This window comes from Etheostoma cragini, chromosome 2 (assembly GCF_013103735.1).
Source record: "Etheostoma cragini isolate CJK2018 chromosome 2, CSU_Ecrag_1.0, whole genome shotgun sequence".
In the NCBI taxonomy this organism is placed as follows: domain Eukaryota; kingdom Metazoa; phylum Chordata; class Actinopteri; order Perciformes; family Percidae; genus Etheostoma; species Etheostoma cragini.
Genome location: NC_048408.1, coordinates 8534284 through 8548431, shown reverse-complemented (window position 1 = coordinate 8548431; position 14148 = coordinate 8534284). Strand labels below are relative to the sequence as shown.

Here is a 14148-nt window from a genome sequence, read left to right as displayed (position 1 = left end):
GTTCTATGAGTAGAGTGTTCCTGACTGAATGTTATTTATTTAAAAAAGAATGAGGAGGTGATCCACAAACACACAGTGAGATACTGCACACACAAATACGAATTTGGCTTACCGAAGGGCTCGTCCCAGTGAGGAGAAGATGGGGTAGGAGGGGATATCATCCGGCTTTTTGAAGGCCCAGTAATACGAGGCGAAGGCTCCCGACAGAGTGACCTGGCCCAGGGCAGTCACAAAGTTGGCGCACCAGAAGAAGAGGAAGACGTTGTAGAACTGGAACAGGATGAGGTATTTGTGGTAATAGGTCTCCCCACCATAGAAGGCAAACAGGCACTCTGCATCAGGACACTGAGTTGAAATGTTGGAGGTGTTGAACGTCTGGAGAACAAGAGAAGAGGCAGACCACAGGAGTGAATTGAGTCACACAGTAACTTGTGATGCTGTCCAGGCAAAGAGTTTCTTCTTAAAAGGTGTCAAATATTAGCGGAATACAGTATTAACTTTATTTGGCTTTTTGGCTGAAGCCCACTCACATCTCCAGTCAGGAGTGACATTAACAGCGTACCTGGGGGTCGCAGGTCTCTCGTGCGTACTCACACTCAGAGTTGTTGAACACTTTGTACACCTGCTCATTAGAGGTGGACAAGAAACTGGTCAGAGTGGTCAAGGAGACTATGCCAACAAAGGGTGGATATTTGTAGCTATTGATAAGTCCATGGAAATATGTAACAAACAAGAAAAACAAAGGCTACAGCCTTGAGATGTAGATGAGATGTTATTAGCTTGCTAATAAAACCATTGAATTTCACTACTTGAGTCGTGCATATTGGGTCCATCTCTCTGTGAGCTTGCCAGAAATGGTGCAGTGAAGAGTTGGAAAAAGTTAAAAATACAAAATGTAAAGGAGTGAAGGCATACAAAGGGATGTGTTGATCATCATTGGAACAAATGTAAAGGATACACAGCAGTGATGGCCCAGTAAGCGATCACCACCGCCAGGAGGGCAAAGGTCAGCAGTGGGTAGAACAGCGATGACATCACGTGGCCAACAGCTCTGAAAAAGAAAACAATGGGAACGTTTAAATGTGATACTCTCCAAAAGGAGCAAATATTCCCCAACAAAGAGACGCCGCATAGCACTCTCTTACAGTCCCATTTAAGTGTTAGATCTCTAATAACCGTTACAAAAACAAATGCAATTAAATTAGAGTAGCATTTTTTCACCGTTTGGAGGAAGGAAGCAGTAAATAAATTGCCTGTTTACACATCCAGCAAACATAGAGTCAAATAGTAACACTCATTTTTGCTCTGTTTGGTCTTGGTACTAAAGGCATATTTTGCTGCTACATGCTCAACAACACATTTTGTTTCTTAACAGATATAACACTATAACTTAACACTATAGTGGGTTTATCAAAGGTTTGGTCTGAAGAAGGAAAGCTGTCTGCTGCCTTTGCAAGGCATTTGATGAGAGCTAATAGAGTGAAGAAAAACACTAAGAGTTGTGGGCTGTAAAACAAAAACAATGAGCTGAAAGAAGCTAAAAATGCTCTGTAGAGCTGAAAGGAACTGCAGAGTTGGGTGATAATTCTTTGTCGGTTTGTCACTACGGGCAACACCTTTCATTATAAAATGATTGTCTACTGCAGCTCTAAAATATGTGAGCACTGCAGGTCTGGAGAATCATTTATAAAACCTGTTACGAAAGAAAAGGCTGTGTGAAGCAGAGTGAATCTTGTGGTTGCAACATTCCTCACAAAAGTCGGGATTTATAAAGAATTTACATGCGTAAAAATGTGCCTGCAACTTTTTGACCATGCGTGTGATAGTGCGTAACGCTCCAGAGGCTTTGTAGACTGCGTTTGAGAGACCTCTGATGGTTACACAAAATATCCCATGGATACAGTCCTCCGGATGCAGAGCGCACAGCCTGCACCCACTTAACCCTTGTGTGGTGTTCATATTATTGTTACACAGCCAATGTACCCAGGTCTGGTGGACCCACCACATTATTAAGCTTTTAAATCAATACAGACATAACAATTTATGGTGATGTCTACTTTAGCTCAATTACCAACAATATATACAACATTTATGGTTCTTATTTGCCATTTACCCTTGTGAGATCACATTTATAATCAGAGGATTTTTTTCTTTTACCAAACATTAAAAACAGGTCCCACAGACCCAAACACCACACAAGGGTTAATTACCCTGATGACGCCAGCATGACTCCAATCCACTACCGCTTTATTGGACTTAATTAACCTATCGGGACAAAATCGGGACATAAATAAATCAATAGCCCTACACAACCAATCAACAGCATGGCAGATTTGGCATTGCTCAAAGATTTAGCAAGAATAAAATTCTGAATTGTGTTTTTTTTTTTCATTTTTCCTTGATCATGATAGATCATCAAGGACTCCTTTAGAAGGCTATTCACTGATTGATTGATATGGAGCTGAACGAGAAAGGCCTGTACATGCTGCATGGTGTTATAAATCAGAATTAGTTTTTTGCGTACAAAAATTCTGACTTTTGGCACACAAACTCTTTCTGAATAGAATCTTTGCAGGGTTTCATTAATGAGGCCCCTGGTCTCTTCTCTACCTCAGCAGAGGAAATATAATGGGAGGATGCTGCACAAAGCCAGACACGCCCAACTCAGACTGACCTGCTGGCCTCTTTGATAAGGGCGATGGCAATCATGATTCTCTTCCTGAGGAAGATGAGGAGCAGGATGATGATGACCTCCACAATAGCCAAGATGATCACTGCAAAACAGTGAAACCATTAGGATCACAGGATTCATTAACACGTCATACAGAGATGTACAGTATTTCAAAATGAAAGTGGGTTTGTTAGTGCGTACTGAAAGCCAGCCAGGTCTGTCTGATCTGCAGGTAGACAGAGAAGTCCGTCTGCAGGCCCAGGTCCCGGATGGTGACGTCAGAGCCCGGCGCTCCCTTCAGACTCGCAAACTCCATGTAACAGTGGAAAATCCCTAAAGAAATCATTCACATATTTAAAAACTTTTCATTTTGATAAAAAAGCAGGTCATTTATCATCGCCAGAGGCTAAAGACTTACCATATCCGATCACTAGAATAACCAGAACAATCATGACCCAGACCATGATGCCAGCAAGGAATCGCAGCAAGACGATGAAAAGCAAGCTGACGAGCATGGCGATCACCAGACCGCTGTAGAGGGACACATCAAATGATGTTGACAGTTGCGATCATGCATATTATCTGGTTTCACAATGATCAATCAGCTAAAGTCGGTCTTGAACACTCAGATGCTGTCATATACATAGTGAGAACATTTAGGAGCAATTATAACTGTGTGTGTTAGCTCAGCTGACTGGATCTGTTTAGTGGCTGGAAAGAAGTAAAAAAGTAAATAAATAAAAAGCTAATGAGTAAATGTGAAAGATTGGTGTTTTTTCACTAGCATTTTGTCTTGGATTTTACTCCTGATGTTCTACACAACACTGTTGGGTAAACACTGTAAAGTTTACTTACAGCAATATCCAGTGCCAAGACTGAGTGTAGTCCTCAAAGATTCTCATGGCCACCTGGCGTGCTTCAACAACCACATTTGATTTCCTGTTTAAAAAGAAAAAAAAAAAGAAAAAAAAAGAAAAAGAGGAAATGATTAAAAAACAATTCATAGGCAAGACTGACAAATTAAGAAATCAAAAACATTTTTACCAGCTGCAACAATTAATAATTGTCGCAAAGAACTACTAATGTTGCTCTACAAAACTAGTTACCTGTCAAAATAAATGACACAACTGCAAAATTAAGACTTGTATTTTGAAATGTGCATTTCTTGACTGTCATTCCGAAATGATTCTCCTCAAAGAAACAAGTTATTATTATGTTTTAAATGCCAGTTGTGTCAGAGTTCAAATTACGATGACAACTATGACAATCAATTTGACTTTGCTCATCTTGATAAATAACACACAGGGAACATTGCAACCACCCCCAGTGGGAATTCAGCTAATAAAAAAACATTGATAAATATCCTCTAGGGTTCATGCAGATAGCAGCGAACACTGTAGCAAACACACATGAGCGTTTGGAATACATAAGCGTATAAAGACCGTTAAGTAGCCCATTAAATCACTGCAGTTAGATGTGACGCAAGTGTGATATGCTAGCTGTCAGCTGACATAGCATAGCAACATGTGTGTCCAGAGTGTCAAGCCTGAACTGGTTCATATATCCACCTAACAGCATTTTCTCTTGGGCTTAAAAATAGGGATTATTTTCATTTTTACTGATTACCTATAAATACTTGTTCTGATATTCAATGAACCTTTCAAAAATGTCAAAATGTGTGTTGCAATACAGTGAAAAGTACCCACTTGGATGCCTCCAGCACATCTGTGGCATTGATGCTGGATCCCTCTCCATCATTGAAAGTGGTCTCATTGCCCACCACCACCACCCCACCTTTCAAAGTTCCCAAGGCAGGAAGGCAGCGACGCGTGACTATGGAGGAGGAGATGATCTATTTATGTATATGGTCCTATTTGTTTCAGTTTCACACAGAAACAAGAGATCTACAGACACAGCTGTGATTGTGGGCGAAGGTGAAGTAAGTTTAGAACAAGCTTCTCACTTACAGGCTTTACTGGGCATCAGAATGGCAGGACACAGGCCGTCCTTCAGGATCTCAGGAGGACTCTGAGTTATGTAAAAAAAAAAAAAACATACTCAGTATACTACAATATACTATTGCTTTTACTGTAATGTATTTCACAGTATCACTATCAGCATGTGTAAAATGTAAATAATTAAAATTATTTGAATGCTTACCAATATGGTGAGGTTCACTCCATCCTTACAGTATTGCTGGTAGTAATCACGGTCTTCTTTGCTGCCTAACTTGGCTTTCATCAACGTCAGATGCCTGTCAGGACACCTTTCCACACATAACTAGACACAAAAGAACAACAATCAGCCATGACGATCAGTGACTGTTAGAGAGGAGAAAAATGTTGCAGTGAACAAAAAAGATAAGATCTGGTTTCTGACCTGTGTGGTGGGACACTGGAACTCCAGCAGCACCAGAGGGCTGGCACATTTCAGGATGTTAAAGTAGAACAGAAGAGGCTTCTTCCTGTTCAGTGAGAACAATATAACAATACTATTATTTGACCTGTCTCATAAATAAAGGTCTTCTGTTACATAAACAATACACAATATAGTTTGCATGTGAGAGGTTTCCAAGGTCACTTTAGAATTAGAATCATAAAACATTGTCGTTACGTCTCGTCAAGTATGTTAAATTAAGCCACTCGTGTCTAATCTTGTTGTGCACTTCCTGTTTTATTTTGTATTTACCTTTGTGTGAATTTCCCGCAACTGTGACCGTCTACCGTCCCTGATTGGTTGCATCTGTTTTCCCCTACCTCTTTAATAAATAGTCCTTGTCCCTTGTCTCCCTTTGTCTTGTCTTGTCTTGTCTTGTCTTGACAGTCTCGTCCCACGTTCCAGCCATGTTTCCGTGATTTAATTTTTTTTTTGTATTTTGTTATCCTCCAAGTGAGCGCTTCACTTTGTTTCTACTTTGATCCTCATTGTGAGTGATGCTTTCTTTTGTTAGTACTCTACCCAGTAAACTACTTTTGTTTTACCTACTACTGTTTTTTTTAGTTATGCACTTGAGTCCATCAGTCTTGTGTCTGAGGTTGTCACAATTGTAAAACGTTGTCACCACGAAAGTTAAGTGCTACTCCTTTCGGTGCCTAGAAGTATACATTCACACGCACACGCCAGACCCTTCCACAAACCTTACCCTCACATACACATATATATACATTCATACGCGTACTTACGCCGTATTGTCACACAAAGGATCACAGTACTGTAAAAGCGCAACTGCAGTGTGAAACAGGTAAGATAATCATTCAGCCGGATGAAGTCCTATTTCTGTAACTATATGTTTAGAGGCGTGATAGCTGTGGAGAAAAAGCTGTCTCTGAACCTTGATGTGCGGGTTTTGCCAGACCTGTAACGCCTTCCTGAGGGGTCTAACTGAAAGTGTTCGTGGCCTGGATGACAAGAGTCCTTGATCATGTTTTTGGCTCTGCTGAGGTAGCAGGATGAGGCGATGCTGTCAAGGGTGGGCAGCAAGCAGCCAACAATCTTTTCTTCTTTTCTGCAGACTGGATAACCCTTTGCAGTGGATTTCTTTTTCTGTGCCACAGTGCAGCTTGCATGCCATACTGTGATGCAGTACGTCAATATACTCTCTATGACAGAGCGATAACAGGCCTTTTACTGTGACATCATATTCCTATTGTCAGGTTACTCACTCCAGAGGTGTTCCAGCTTGTCCGCAGAACTGCCCCTTGCTGTCGGTGGGATAGATCACTTTCCTGGGGTCACCCTGAGACCAGGCTGCACGGAGAAGAAATCATTCAGAACCAAAGAGGATATTAGATCGAATGACAATAAATATAAAGAATGGAAAGTTGCATATGTTACTCTTGCGCATAGCCAGGTCAGCAATATTTAGCGTGTAAAACTCCAGTACGTACGGATAGGCGGACGCATTCTGGGGAAGCAGAGCGACAAAGCATTACGCCTCAAATATGAATGGTGGAATGAGGCTCGCTATTTCTTCTAAGAGGTTTCTAAACAGCCTTATACACCACAATGATGAAGGTAAGGTAGAGACCTGTGCATCATTAATTCATTGTGATGGTCTTAAACAGCATATACAATAGTGCTTAAGCGTCCAAGCAATTTTTCAGTAATAGTGGTAATATTAGTAATAGACACATTTTTTGAAACCCTCAACCATTTTCTCAAAAACTGTAAACACAAAACCAAATGCTCAAACTACTTTCACAAAACCCCTGACTCTGCTGGCAAAATCACACGCTTTCAGATCATACACAGAGCCAGTCAATAACTAAACACTACAGGGCGTTCATTAGACATTACCTAAAAAAATTCAAGAACAGTGCCCAGGATTAATAGTTACAGAACTCTCTTTTTTATTTCATGCAGTAAACACATTCTCCAATAAAAACAAAAAGTGTATCACAACTTGTACAGTGAATATCTTGTACACTGAATGTGTGTATATTACTGTAGGCATTTATGGAACAATACAGTTGTCCAACTGAAAAAGACCAAAGAACAAAGAAAACAGTACACTTACATGCTCTGCTATTGGTTTGATCACCTCAGTAGAAACATGTGTACTTTTTTGAATTGTCGTGTGTACACAATGACAACTGTGTTGTCGTTGTGTTTAACTTTTGCTTCCTGTGTTAACCATTTAGCGAGTGAAAATGTGTTTAGAGTTTTGCAAGAAGAGCGATTGATTTGACGAATGGGTTTAGGTCACTGATCATTTGCTTCAGAGAAAGGGGTTTAGTGTTTTAGCAATTCTGAAAAACTGCAATGTAGGATCATCTTACCAACGATGCCAACAGCAAAGTACCCCAACAAGGCCACGATGAAGAGAATACAGCAGAGGACATCTGTGCAGCCCCTGAGGATAGGAGAGAGGAGAGGAAACAGGAGATGGGAGGAGGAGAGGAGAGGAGGAGAGGAAACAGGAGAGGAGGAGAGGGGAGGAAACAGGAGGAGAGGAGAGCATTGTTATTATTTGTGTTTTGTAATCCTATGAGAAAAGAATTAGGATCAGTGTATGTCATAGATGTCTCACCTGTTGTGAATCGGCCCTTTGAAGTTTGGGTCAAACTTCCTGGACTCCCCTGGGGAACAGAAGGGACAACAGGTGTGTTAATGTCTCCTGCTCTAATTTGAATTTGAATCTGATAAGAGTTATAGTGCGTTCCATTTGTATTAAAAAGTCGGCTTTAACGAGGTCAAAGTCGGAAACACACTCTCCTCTCTATCTCAAAAATAACATTGTTCAATGGCTTTTCCTTTATTACTTTTACCACGGTGATTACATTGCTATTTATGTACCACTGACATTTTAAAACTGAGCAATTAGTAAGTGTCAGCGCAATGTTCACTGCCATAGATTACACACACGCACAAATAGTTTTTTGATTTAGTACAGATGAACAGCATTATTTCTAATTACACTAAATTATTAACACTTTATAAGTATCTACAGTTCGGTATATAAATAAATTCTATGTATGTGTTTGCTCATGTGCACTCTGCGTACGGTAGATGCATAAGCGTGCAATATATAAGTGTAAGTCCATGTACTGACAAAGACAGGACGTTCTCCGGAACAAAAGGATTCTTCTGCCTGAATGCCATGCCTAGCAACCCACAAAATGGCTCCCCGGCGACGGTGAGCTCCCTGTGGACATCACCAGACACCATGGAAACACCTCAGACCCGGCAAGAGAAGAAACATCAGCCAAGCCCACTATGCCTCCGGTGAGGTCATCATGAGCTCACGCTGTGAGTCCTTTTCAAAGAACAGTCATGTGCCAGTCACTAATTTGCAGTCTTCAAATCATACCTGGAAATATGTTTTTTACACAGAAAATCAGCTCGGTGAAGAAATTCAGCAATCTTCCACATCTTGTAAGACAACCAGACTAAGCTACATCCTGTCACATTACTGTACTCAGCTAGTTGTTGTCACTGCCTAGTGCTTACATACAGTATGTCATCATCACACACTCCTAATATACTCACACACTGGAAAACACTGTTATCTCTCCTTTAGTTCTAAACTTTTTACACACACACACACACACACACACACACACACAGCCCAAACATTACGGAGTTGCAACTGGCACTACCAGGAAGGCGTCCCTGGACTTTGGGTAATATGTGACTTCCAATAACCATTTTTATTAGTGGTATATTCATGCGCCATTAATGCAGTTGTGTATCTGACAAGCTCAAATAACATCAGTGACACATCCAGCAACTAAAGAACCTTTATCATCATAAATCCAGCCAGGGCAGACCGTTACAGTACCTTTTCTTTCGTATTTTGTCATCCCGTCGTTATTTCTGGCACGGGCGGTTTTATGGATTTGTCTGTGTGCTGCTGTGTATGGCAGATAGTTGTTTCTTTATGTCTTCTTCCTGTATGAGGTCCTTCAACCTCTAAGACTTCACTTCCTTCTTTCAGTGTACTTAGAGCACTGCCTTCACCTACTCTTCCCTCTTTCTCTTCGTGGTCCCTCTCTTAACTCAGAGATCGTCGGGGGAATCCCAGAAAAAAACAGTATTGACGGGGGAATTGAGAGAAAGAGAAGCAACAAGGTCTTGTGGCGCCTGTGAACCTGCTGTTACCGAAATTGACTAAAGCCTAAAATGCGTGTTTTCTACACATCTGACTACAGGGACATGATCGGAAGTCAAAACAGTATTTCACTCTGGCACCATAACAGTTGTTTTAGGCTTTGAGTCAATCCATTAAATCAGCATGATAAACAGTCACTGTTTCCTTGTTGCAGCTGTTTTACAGTTTGCAACTGCAACTGGTGCAGCTGCACGCTCTCCTCCCAGTTATCACAATGCCCGAAAGATATCACTCTCACAACACAGCATGAGCTTTGAAAAAAAACACCACTCTACTGAACAGTATTCTCTTTAACCCTTATCCAATAAGATTGATGGCCCTGTTTTCTCAGCTTCCTGTTTACTTGAAGTTTTATTTTCCAGCTTGTTGCAGCACTGTGACCACATCCCCCTGTAAGCTCTTTCATATTCAATCTTTAAGAAGAAGTACTTCACTTTACTTAATAAATGCATTGGAGAGATGTTAATGCCACAAAGTCTGCACTCTAAGTAGTTGGGGGTTCAATTCCTTGCTCTAGGTCTAGTCCCCGCTCTGTGACATGGTCCGAGCTGGACTTGATGCGGCCACCCTCCGGTTCCCAAGCCAAGTTCATACGGACTGGGCGACTGAGTTACATAACTAACTTCCTAAACAATGGACAAAGATTTCTTGAAATGAATGATTTGGTCATGATGCATTGTGCGTGTTTGACACATGGGAGGCGGTACATCAGAGATAAGCCCGTCCTACGTGCTCTCTGGTGGTTTGATTTGCCCACTTCCACTGCTATGTGGCAGACTGCATGCCACAGCAATGCAACGCTTACGACTGGCCTCATACACGTGCCTGTTACAGACACAGTGTCATGTGTTTGCCAATGCAAACTCAACCTCGTTCGCCTGAACAAAGTTTCCTTTACCTGTATTGGAGCTCAACCGATTTTTGTTCTTCAGGCTAATTTCAACATTTAGATTAATAATAGTAATATTAATAGCTTCAGCTGAGAGATGAGAAGATCAAGAATGTGAATCCAAAATGTCAAACATTATATTTTTAAAAGTCTGAAATAGATATGTTCATGTTTTAGCATGCAGACATAACACAATTAAATATTTTGATATGGATCCTGAGAATTTGAAGAATGATGAACAATGCATTTGAACAATAACCTCAGTCCTCACAGATGTACAAACTATGTAATGGACACTGTTCTCAAATCTCATTTTTGGGCTTTCTATGCTGCAATTTCTTGTTACTTATTGGCCTAAGTGTATTTTGATAAGCTAAAATGATACATGATATCAGCATCTATGTATGACTGGGCTCTAAACTTTTGTTTTCAATTCTTTTTTTCACCTTTTTTTTAAGTGAGGATTTGTGATATGAATTATTTTTTAAATCATGGGAAATTGTAATTCAGTTTAAGATCATTATTAAGATATTATTGTTAACCAAAATGATTCTGGACAAACATGGATTGCTGAGGTGTTTAGTCTCCTGGCTGCAGTTAAAAACAGGATTATTACTGATCATATGGATAGTATCTATTGACAAGTTAAAAGGGTTTTTACTCCCCTTCCCTGCCATCACTTCATGTGTATATATTTTTTTCTTTCTCTTTACTGAAGAGGATAAACATTGAAAGGGATTTTTCCATCAGACCTTTATTTGCTGGACCATCTGCTAATGTGAGAGACAGCTCCATTAGAGAGGAACAGGCGTCTCTTTGCCTGCTTTGTGACAAAAAACAATCTGTGATTGTGCTCAAAGCATTCCAGCACATTTGATGTGTTTAAATGCTGCCAAATGTCTTTTCAATAGTCTTGTTTGTTTAGGTAATTGGCAAAAGATTGATGGGATAGTGGTTTATTGATGTCAGTCTGAGTAGATTGACCAAGAGATTTTTTAAAAAGGTGTACATGTTGCAGATGTTTTTCTCTCTCATTTGGGTAACCTGGGTCCCTCAAGTAGTTCATTACATGCTGCAGGGACCCTGATGGTGGAAACCCACGGGGCCTGCCAGACAGTCTGACTGCATTCAGGTCCACATGGAGTTCCAGACGTCTGCCGAACCTTAACCACACCATACGGATCTTAACAATGTTTAGTACAATCATGAAATATTTTTAAAAATTGAATGGAAACAAATTTGTCTCTGTTTCAGTTGATATGATGTATGCACACGTCTGTGTGTGTGTGTGTGTGTGTGTGTGTGTGTGTGTTTGTGTGTGTGCGTGTGTGTGTGTGTGTGTTAAAAGTATGTGATGATGTCATGCCTGACGTGATTCACTAATGGGCCCAGAGGGGTTATCAGATGAACCCATCCCTTTCTACCTTAATGGGTTAGTGGCCACTGTGGTTGTGTGTTTGAGTGGTGTGAGTGTGCGCGCACCCGGACTGAAGGCCTACATGCACAGAGACATTGTGAGTGTTTGATTTCCTCCGCTCTTATTCATGACATTTGTATCTTTTATATTTAGAGCCTGTAGATAAAGATGGTGATACTACTGTATGTACTCCTGTTCTACTGCTGTGTCTATCTGTTGCTACTGCTTCAAAAAAAAAAAATCACATTTTGTCAGCTAACAATGCCGTATTTGAAGAACTACATTGAAGTTTCTTTTTGTAGAGCTAAAGCTGACAAACACTGGCTCTGATCACTCTCTCTCTCTCTCTCTCTCTCTCTCTCTCTCTCTCTCCACAGAAACTGCTTGGATCAAACAGCAACAGTTTGTCTGATTTTCCCAAACCAACCAGCAGTCTAATGACAAACGATCATTGTGAAACATTTAGCAATAGTGCATCTCTGCGTGTGCACATGCAGGTGTGTACATGTACACTCAGTGTGTGTGTGGTAATGCAACCGAGTGTTTTGCCGGCTTATTATTGACTGGAAGGCTCTTGACTGGGTCTGCGGAGTGGGAAGAGCAGGCATGGCTGAACATAGTCCAGGCCGTGCAGGCTGCAGCCTGCCTGTCGGCGTGCTCACCGTAACAGACAGTGGGAACATGTGGGAACAGTAGCAGCCAGCCAGGGACCGCTCACAGGTCAAACTCTGCTGATAAAAAAAACTGCTGGAATGTGTTTTGTGTGTCTGCCCTGTATAAAGCTTTATAACTGTTTTCAAAGGTTTCTTGACCTTTTAGCCTTCATTGGGGGAGGAGAGGTAAGGAAAAGAGCTGTTGACCTGGTAAAAAGGAAAGCAACAAGGAAATGCTCCGCAGTGGGAGCTCCATGGATTGACTGGAGAGGATGTGCACTTTTTGGGCGTGGGCTGTCGGGAGCTTCTTAGGTTGTTGAAGAAGGGATCGTTATTTCTATTAACTCCTGAATTATTTATAACTTAACAATGAGACAGCATTAGTGTCGTCTTCCTAATTAAATTACAGTGTGAAGACTGCGGTTTGCTTTGGAGCTGTCGGCCATCGTATCATATAACAACACTGACAAGAGGTATTCAAGCAAGAATAACACTGGTTAGGAAAACTTCCTGACTCAACAGTCCATTCGAACAACAACCAAGCCCAGACACCAGAAGACCACGCCAGGCTGCGGTGGGCTGCTAAGTTAAGAAAATGCATGTGTGACACATATAATAGTAGGCAATGAGTCATGTCTTTGGCTGGTATTGAGAATTTTCCATAATACGTGCTTGTAAAAAAGCAAAAACAATGAATGTGTGTGTACCTTTGTGTGAGTATGTGTGTGTGCATCTGTGGATGAAATGACCATATGCCAATCTACAAAACACCAAATGGTTTGTAAGCCCAGAGGAAAACCCAATAAATCTGGCCTGTTTGTGTGTGTTTCTGCAGTACAGAACCACAGTATGAAGCTGATTTAATACAAGCGCATAAAGGCAAGCCTTGTTTGAATGGATGGCAACCTATTTTTCTAGATATGCCTATTTTATAAGTCCCTAAAGACATATACCAACAATAAACAACTGGGTGTGTAGTTGTAGTTTCACTGGAAGCTATTTACAGGCTGGCAAAATAGGGCAAACCAGTCAAATACCAAGCACACATTTAGCCCTCATTGCATTGCTTTCATTCACAGTTCGTTATTAAATACTAGGCTAATGAACAATTAAACTGATTTAATGCCGATTTTCCCCGGCTGTGGAGGATGAGAATGGCTCCAGATCTGCATGAGACCCATAAGGTCCACACCCATCCATCCCTTGCAGTCATTGTTTCCATTTCTTCGCCCGTTCAGAGAAAAATAAAAGATCGGGAAGAAAACAGTGACATAAACCCGTTCTTACCGTATTTAGGGTCCGGCTTTTTTTCCTCCAGCTCCATTCTCACACACTGCTCGGCTTCTCGCTGCTGATCAGACCTTGGACAGGACAGTTACCATGGAAATGTCGAGGAAAAAAACATCAATAACAGTGACCGACTACCGCTACACGGAGGGAGAGAGAGAGAGAGAGAGAAGGAACACCCCAAACCAAATCAAGCACTGCATATTCATAGTTAGCAGAGGGAAAGCAGCCAATTGGAGAGCAGGGCACGGTGACTGACAGCCGCCACAACCAATCAGAGTGCGCCTGAGCGGGACAAAACCATTTTCTTGCCGCTACTTCATAATGGAATGTGTGTAGGCTGGAGCATACAGTCCACATGCTCATCTCATTTGTAAATTTAATAGCCCTGCACTAATGGGTTTCTAATCTAGGCTACATGAAGACGTTAAAAACGACCCGTTTTCTGTTCATAATTAAGAGTAAATCAGAGAAGATCGTTTTCTTTAAATTCTTATTTTAACCTTATGTGGTGCGGGGAAAAGAAAGTATAGGCCTATCCCTCAATACCAATAGAACAAGAGGGGCGAAAAATAAAGTACATTTACTCAACTACTGTGCTTGAGTCGGCCACAATTGAGA

At 41.1% G+C, this 14148-nt stretch overlaps 1 protein-coding gene across 3 annotated transcripts in view; it reads right to left on the bottom strand.

Annotated features, from left to right (window-relative positions):
- The window catches only part of slc44a2 (solute carrier family 44 member 2), a 17854-nt gene extending 4141 nt beyond the window's left edge, over window positions 1-13713 (bottom strand). Inside the window, exons 1-15 of one of the 3 annotated variants that reach the window (XM_034892604.1) lie at window positions 13528-13713; window positions 7701-7749; window positions 7450-7523; window positions 6334-6418; window positions 5051-5135; window positions 4832-4951; window positions 4639-4699; window positions 4378-4504; window positions 3527-3610; window positions 3090-3202; window positions 2873-3004; window positions 2675-2774; window positions 959-1051; window positions 563-647; window positions 113-375 (exon numbers count right to left, since the gene is read on the bottom strand). In XM_034892604.1, the coding sequence (XP_034748495.1) occupies window positions 113-375; window positions 563-647; window positions 959-1051; window positions 2675-2774; window positions 2873-3004; window positions 3090-3202; window positions 3527-3610; window positions 4378-4504; window positions 4639-4699; window positions 4832-4951; window positions 5051-5135; window positions 6334-6418; window positions 7450-7523; window positions 7701-7749; window positions 13528-13564 (1508 nt within the window). In that variant the 5' untranslated portion in view covers window positions 13565-13713. Of the gene's footprint in view, window positions 1-112; window positions 376-562; window positions 648-958; window positions 1052-2674; window positions 2775-2872; window positions 3005-3089; window positions 3203-3526; window positions 3611-4377; window positions 4505-4638; window positions 4700-4831; window positions 4952-5050; window positions 5136-6333; window positions 6419-7449; window positions 7524-7700; window positions 7750-8951; window positions 9199-13527 lie in introns of those variants that run through there. The other 2 variants (XM_034892620.1, XM_034892610.1) reach the window with 2 other exon arrangements.
- Window positions 13714-14148: the final 435 nt, after the last annotated feature.